We start from the raw sequence: 6834 nt of genomic DNA, 5'->3' as shown, positions 1-6834 counted from the left end.
ATATCTTGGACCGGCATTGTGGTACAGAATAGACCATGTTCATTGAGTTTAAAATAGACAAGATTATAGGTAGTTGAGTGGATCAAACACCACCATCAATGATTATAACTACGATGTACTTCCTCCGTAAAGAAATATAAAAGCATTTAGTTCACTAAAGTAGTGATCTAAACGCTCTTATATTTCTTTACAGAGGGAGTACTTGAAGTGACCAAATATTCTGCTTTCACCGCAAGAGAAGGCACACATCAAGAAATGTCAGTTCAACATGGCCCGCAAGCAGGTAATTAACCGTCCGACAAAATGAGTTTACAAGGCAGACTCAAACATATGAGACAATTTCTTCGATGGTAATTTTTTTGCTATACGTGTACATAAGCGTACATGTACAGAAGATCCAATCATCACCTATACCGGCGCAAGCCACCCATGGCCATTGGTCACATGCAACAATTTGCAAAGGCTCTTTACTACTTCCTCACGGGCAGCAATCATGCAGTGAGCTCCACCAGAATGATGTGGACCAGAAGAAAACGCATTGTGTTTATTCTTAATAGAAATGTATCAACATGTGCTTTGTGTTCCCGATCGAATATGCACCACACATGGTAATAATAATGTATCCTTTTCAGTTTGCTTCTAAGCATGGTTTCCTTTTTATGATTGCAACCTTATCCATGTAGTTCTTTCACTTCAAATTGAAACTCACTGCATATAACAAAGACAATATGTGCAAACATCACATATCGATGGGGCGCGGCGTGCCGCCGCGCGGGCATTGCTAGTAACTTCTAAACCTGCCTTACATCAAGTTTTCACATAGAGGTCTCATAACAGACAACCCCTGAGGCTCATCTCCGGCCAAAAGAATCATCATATGGAGAAACGTAGCCAGGATACCACACAATCCTGAATATTTCTTTTATTCCGCCTCTCATTTTCAATAGATTAACAAAAGAAATCAGAACTCGCCTTCATGGCAACATGGGTAAACCAAATATGGCAACATGGGTAAGAACAGTGAAAGAATGTAAAAGAAAGGCTGTATAATTGCTACGAATTATTTAGGGAACATTAAAGTTAGTTCTAACTAAATCTTAGGTCCAATGTATATCATACTGATATTAGGGATAGCTGAACAATTGAATATAAAGACTTTGTTTGGATGCTGCATGGTGTAGCAATTCTTATCTACCGAGGACTTCTAATATGATTTACAGTTCAAAACTGATCGGTGATTACCAGCCTCTAATAGATAAGATACCAATGGAGAACCGAAAACAGATATCTTTCTGGGCAAGGATTACAATTGCCAAGGATGTGCTACCACTAACAAGAACAGTGTACTATGTATGTTTGTGTAAGCTCCTACTATCAAGATAGTGAACTATAACTAGGAGAAAATCCATGGGCATTGTTCCTGTAGATGAGTGCCTGCTTCAATGATTCAATGATAGGTCAAAGCCAAAGTGCTAACAAGCCATTCTCCTCCAAAAGACCCAGTGCTTTTTTTGGTCCACATGCAGCCTGAACTGTGATGCTCTCTGAATTGATTCAAAATTCGGGGATAGGCCTTCAACACATCATTGCTCTTTGAGACCAATAAGGTGATCAGACAAATCCAAGATGAAAATTCAAAAACGTGTTATAGCACCTTGGTCCTTTGTCTGCCATCATGAAGAGTACCTCTATCTTTTGGCCATGAATTATGACACTAGCTTCAGAACAGGCGTTCGGCATGGGATGTGATAGTTATGTCTCCCACTAGATGGTATGTATAAAGCAAAAATATTTCGGTAGCAGGTCTCTTACCAAACAACACAGACAAGTCACACTTTTTAATGAGATGGCCCAGGCTCAACAGTTGCAGCTTCAAGCCCTCTCATCAATGTGCCTATATCAAACCGCTGTAGATGTACCAACATGGATTTGGTGACAGCACTGAATGCTTGACAACCAGAATATTATGTTTTGAGCCAGATACAGTATGTATGGCCAAGGAGAAGCGATTGCTAACACAAAGCTCTCATCTGGTTAGCTTTGTATGGTAGGATTTTGACGGCAAATATTTTACAAGAGGGACTGGCCATACATGAAAGCATGCCCTTACTTAAGATCTAGCTCCAGAGACAACATCCTTGTTCCCACTGCAACTATGCCAACATAATGTTAACATGCAGGCAGTTTCTTGTGCCTGTGTTGTGATCCTTTTTCAAACCAACATAAACCAGCCTTGTAGGGGATGCAGCTACCAGATGAAGAAATCATATAATGGTTAATGTATTTCAAGTTCTTTTCATCCTTATTCTTATAAACCAGAATCTGCAATCTTATGTATTGAAAGGAGAAGCGACAGAAGAGAACAACATATTTCCAGAGCGCTCCTAGATTCTCGTGGTCAATACTGTTTCTGATAAACTTGTGTTCTCCTATTTTAGTCCATCACAGTGAACTATCTCAACATCCAGTTTCAATAAATGGTACTCCCTCCGTCCCAAAATTCTTGTCTTAGATTTGTCTAAATACGGATGTATCAAGTCACATTTTAGTATTAGATACATCCGTATCTAGACAAATCTAAGACAAGAATTTTGAGACGGAGGGAGTACCAAAAATGGTTTTCGACTTTCACTGGTACATGTTTATAAGTGACCATGTAATACAGTAACCTGCTCTCATGGAAGATGGTAAAATTTGGTAAAGAAAAGTTACTATGGACTCCAGGAATAGTTTCATTTTCATTGTCCTTTTTCCCAAGAAGAAAATCCGGTCTTTTTTGTGCGTATAATATTCATAATACATTTTGTTGCAGGATATAATTTCCACTCCTCTCTTCTTTCAACCTTTCTCTTCATTTTGGATGTAGATTTCACTCAAACGTATTTCCGGTTCTGATTGAGATTTCTCAAGTCTAGTTAGTTTCCCAACAACATTTTTCTGGGTCAGTAGTGTATCTCCAAATATCCTACTTGTCAGCATAATTCTTTTGATATAGTAATAGTTGATATTGTGTCCCTTATTATAGATGGAGAAAGAATGGTTACAGTCTTACAGGTTATCTACTCCACTATAAGTCTGTAACATTAACTATTTACGTACAGTGATCTTGCTATAGGTGATGCAACTACCACATTAACTAGTTCTATAACGGAAGTTCACAATTAGTAGAGGATACCAAACAATTTAAAGCTGGTGCACTTAATTACCAAACAAAGAAGTCTTACGATGCATACTCACCTGATAATATCAAGAAGTACATATTTATTCTTGAAATCCTTAAGGGCCATGAAAAGCAAGAACCCTGCATCGAAAAGTTTTCAATAAGCACCACATATGATGAGAAAAGGTAGCTTAAATCATTACAAACAACAAAGAAAAATGGCATGCGATCTGCAAAGGTGAAGATCTGTTCTGAATTTCGATAGACGCGATTAAAGGTCAAAATTGATACTTAATGTTGTTGTTATTTTCTGTGTGGGAAAGCTGTTGAACAAGGAATCCAGAAGGTCAAATGATGATTATAGAACTAATAACTGGTGACTTTTACAATCGCAAGTTCTTAATCACGCTGTCTTATGGTACACCACACAGCCATCAGTTTGTTGTTTGGAAATTATTCATTAAATATAAGATCTTGAAGTGTTGTCTCTAGAAGTAGTAGGTAAGGATGGACATGCAAAAGTAATGGCACTACTTGAGCCAATGATAGGATATGCATTATAATTTCAAAATGTTTGTACATTTGAGTTAATCGGATACTGATATATTCCATTATAGTGGCTACTATTTGAAGAATCAAAATAAGCAGAAGTTACTATAGAACTTTTTGAGCCGTAAGCTTCAAATGTGGAGACCTAGCTTCAACAAGAAAGATTAATACAGTAGTATATTTTTTCTTTCAGTTTGACTTTTGCTCACTACAGGAATACCAGGAATGCATTCATGCTACGAAGGATAACATTCTGCTGGTGCTTCGTAATGGATCAAGTTGAGTAACAATGAGATCTTGGTACAATGACCCAGCTTCTTTCTACATGTAACTACATTAGTATTTGTAAGATTCTAGGAGACTTATTATGTATAACAATTGACTTCAGGATTTTACTTGCAGCACAAAAGTACACTACATGAAAGATGTTACATTGCTGCATTTATGAATATTGTTATAGGTCCAAGAATGGCATAACACATCAGCTTATTCCCCACCCACCCCCACCACAAAATGAGTCAAGTCATGAGAAGGCAGAGAGCATTAGTTCAGTTAAAAGAGTAAATACCGAATTTCAGCCGGTTAATTAAACTGTTGGATTTGCGCAGCCGATGCAGTTCTGATGATACGACACTGAGCTTATATATGATGTAGCCAAGAGCAGCATCAACAAAGATGGGAGGGGCTGCCCTCCACAGTTGGTAAACACCAACGAGTCCAGCAAAAACACCTACAGACAAAGATAACTCAGTATTCAGTAACAAAAGCAGGGTTCAGAGACAGCATATCAGAATCGCCTGTGGGAACAACTGAAGCACACCAAAGAGCATGCCAATCTGGTAGTCTTCAAGGTCGTAAACTGTGTTGAGAGAGCGCATGTCAGAAATGTTGACGAGCAGGGGCCTGAACATGTCGGCCGTCGCCGCCTTCAGCGCCTCCCATCCCTCAGTCATTCCCCTATTCTGGAAGCAATGTCCCCCCGTGCGACGCCGACGAAAAGCGGAGCAGCGCTGAAGAGTGAATGCCGTAGTTTAGGAGCCATCTGAATTAGTAATTCTCATTAAGGGAAAATAATTACCACTGTCCGTGGAGACACCGAGGGCGGTGACAAGGAAGCCCTCAGCGGAAGCTCCCTGATCCCGGCACGCATGGGAAGAATGGCGCTGCGGCCATCTCCGTTCCGAGGGGCCTTTATTCTATGCGCCGCCATGTGTGCGGCGGCGCCTCCACTGCACCGTAGAGCCACCATGCTAGGGGAGGATGGATACAAACAATGGCGGCGGTGTGACGGCAATAAGCAGCTTCGATTGGGAGGATTTGTGGAGAATACGATGAAGGATAGGGTTGTGGAGGTCTGGGGAGGAGTGTGGGTGAAGGTTGCTGGGAGAAGCGGTGACGGCGCGCCGCCGCGGCGGGGAAGACGGGAGTGACGGGTTCGGTGCTCTCCCCTCTCCGCTCTTTACAGGATTCAGGAATCAGGATTGGGGAGCCTAGGAGAAGGATGGACGGGGCCGCGAGGAGGAGAGTGCAGAGAGGTAGGGCGGGCTCGTGCGGGGAAGAGGGCGGCAGGGGACCGGCGATAACGGCGGGGGTGGCGGAGGAGCTCCGGCGGCGGAGGGACTGTCGGACGGGGACTCGGAGCTGGGCGAACGGGCCGAACAGGGCAGAGCGTGTCTTTTTAGGGTATTTTTGCCAGGGGCGATCCTGTCCTTTTCATTTCCTAATTCCTGTAAAATTAACTAAAACTTGATTATTTTTTGTGGAGATTTCTTTTTTCAGGAAACATCATATCTAATACAGAAGTTTACGGGAAGTACTACAAAGTATCTCAAATATAATAAAATTTATATCGAGGTTCTAAGAGCAACTCCAATGGGGCGACCCAAACGGACGGCGCATTTGTCCGCTTTTTGTCCGTTTGGGTCGGCCGCCCGCCCGGCGTCCGCCCAGTTTTGCATTTGGGTGGGCAATGCGCCCAACGCGCCGACCCATTTCATGTCCGCATTCAACTTTTAAATAAAAAAGACCCGCGGCCGATAATGCCAGCGGCCATGTCTCATGCCGGCACCATGCCAGCGCCGGCATACAATACCGGCTTCAGAAAATACCACAGTTCACGCTGGCGCACTCACCAGCCGGCCGGCACACATGCAGCACACAAAAAATGGTGGGACTTGAGTTCGACCACGCCATCGCGGCTCCCGTGGTCATGCCGGCATACAAAAAAGATGGCCCTCGACGCCATAGATCACTCGTCGTCGAACTTGAGCATGTCGGCCTGCATCTTCTCGAACCACGGCCTCTTCCTTGGCGACAAGGCGTTGAGATCCACCTTCATGATCTCCACCCCGATCTGTTGGGGAACGTAGCAGAAATTTAAAATTTTCTACATATCACCAAGATCAATCTATGGAGTCATCTAGCAACGAGAGAGAGGGGAGTGCATCTACATACCCTTGTAGATCGCGCGCGGAAGCGTTCAAGAGAACGGGGTTGATGGAGTCGTACTCGTCGTGATCCAAATCAGCGATGATCCTAACGCCGAACGGACGGCACCTCCGCGTTCAACACACGTACGGAGCGAGGACGTCTCCTCCTTCTTGATCCAGCAAGGGGGAGGAGAAGTTGATGGAGATCCAACAGCACGACGGCGTGGTGGTGGAAGTAGCGGGATCCCGGCAGGGCTTCGCCAAGCGCAAGCGGGGAGGAAGAGGTGTCACGGGAGGGAGGGAGGCGCCAGGGCTTGGGGTGCTGCTCCCATGCGCCTCCCCACTATATATAGGGGTGGAGGGGGCTGGTTTCTTGCCCTCCAAGTCCATTGGGGCGTTGGCAAAGGTGGGGGAAAGAAATCCCATCATTTCCCTTCCCCACCGATTATTATCCCCCTTTTTTAGGGATCTTGATCTTATTCCTTCTAAGGTGGGATCTTGGTGCGCCTTGACCAGGGGTGTGGGGCCTTGCCCCCACTACCCACGTTCATGTGGGTCCCCCATTCAGGTGGGCCCCACTTCGGAACCTTCTAGAACCTTCCCGGTACAATACCGAAAAATCCCGAACATTTTCCGGTGGCCAAAATAGGACTTCCCATATATAAATCTTTACCTCCGGACCATTCCGGAACTCCT

General features: G+C 44.0%; 1 protein-coding gene across 5 annotated transcripts; it reads right to left on the bottom strand.

The window, feature by feature from the left end:
* Positions 1 to 248: 248 nt before the first annotated feature.
* Positions 249 to 5393, bottom strand: LOC109764980 (uncharacterized). 5 transcript variants are annotated; one of them, XR_012184984.1, is made up of 6 exons: positions 4788 to 5391; positions 4530 to 4719; positions 4278 to 4439; positions 3238 to 3301; positions 807 to 931; positions 249 to 708 (listed from the first exon to the last, which is right to left on the bottom strand). XR_012184984.1 is itself a non-coding variant. In XM_073500483.1 (5 exons), exons 1-5 carry the CDS (start codon positions 4956 to 4958, stop codon positions 874 to 876), a joined length of 645 nt encoding a protein of 214 aa, XP_073356584.1. In that variant the 5' UTR covers positions 4959 to 5391; the 3' UTR covers positions 249 to 873. The 5 variants fall into 5 exon arrangements, 3 of the variants coding, with proteins under 3 accessions (XP_073356584.1, XP_040246493.1, XP_040246492.1); XR_012184985.1 differs by having other exon boundaries at positions 249 to 2487; positions 2627 to 3301; positions 4788 to 5393; XM_073500483.1 differs by having other exon boundaries at positions 249 to 931.
* Positions 5394 to 6834: the final 1441 nt, after the last annotated feature.

Source organism: Aegilops tauschii, chromosome 5, assembly GCF_002575655.3.
Source record: "Aegilops tauschii subsp. strangulata cultivar AL8/78 chromosome 5, Aet v6.0, whole genome shotgun sequence".
In the NCBI taxonomy this organism is placed as follows: domain Eukaryota; kingdom Viridiplantae; phylum Streptophyta; class Magnoliopsida; order Poales; family Poaceae; genus Aegilops; species Aegilops tauschii.
This window is presented reverse-complemented; position numbering and strand designations above follow the sequence as displayed.

What these genes read in the sequence shown, in the direction of transcription:
- LOC109764980 (XM_040390558.3), bottom strand. Translation starts at nt 4,958, where the DNA reads ATGGTGGCTCTACGGTGCAGTGGAGGCGCCGCCGCACACATGGCGGCG. An exon ending in CCAGATTGGCATGCTCTTTG is followed by an intron (nt 4,440 to 4,529) that starts GTGTGCTTCAGT and finishes CTTTGTCTGTAG; the next exon opens with GTGTTTTTGCTGGACTCGTT. An exon ending in AATTAACCGGCTGAAATTCG is followed by an intron (nt 3,302 to 4,277) that starts GTATTTACTCTT and finishes TTTTCGATGCAG; the next exon opens with GGTTCTTGCTTTTCATGGCC.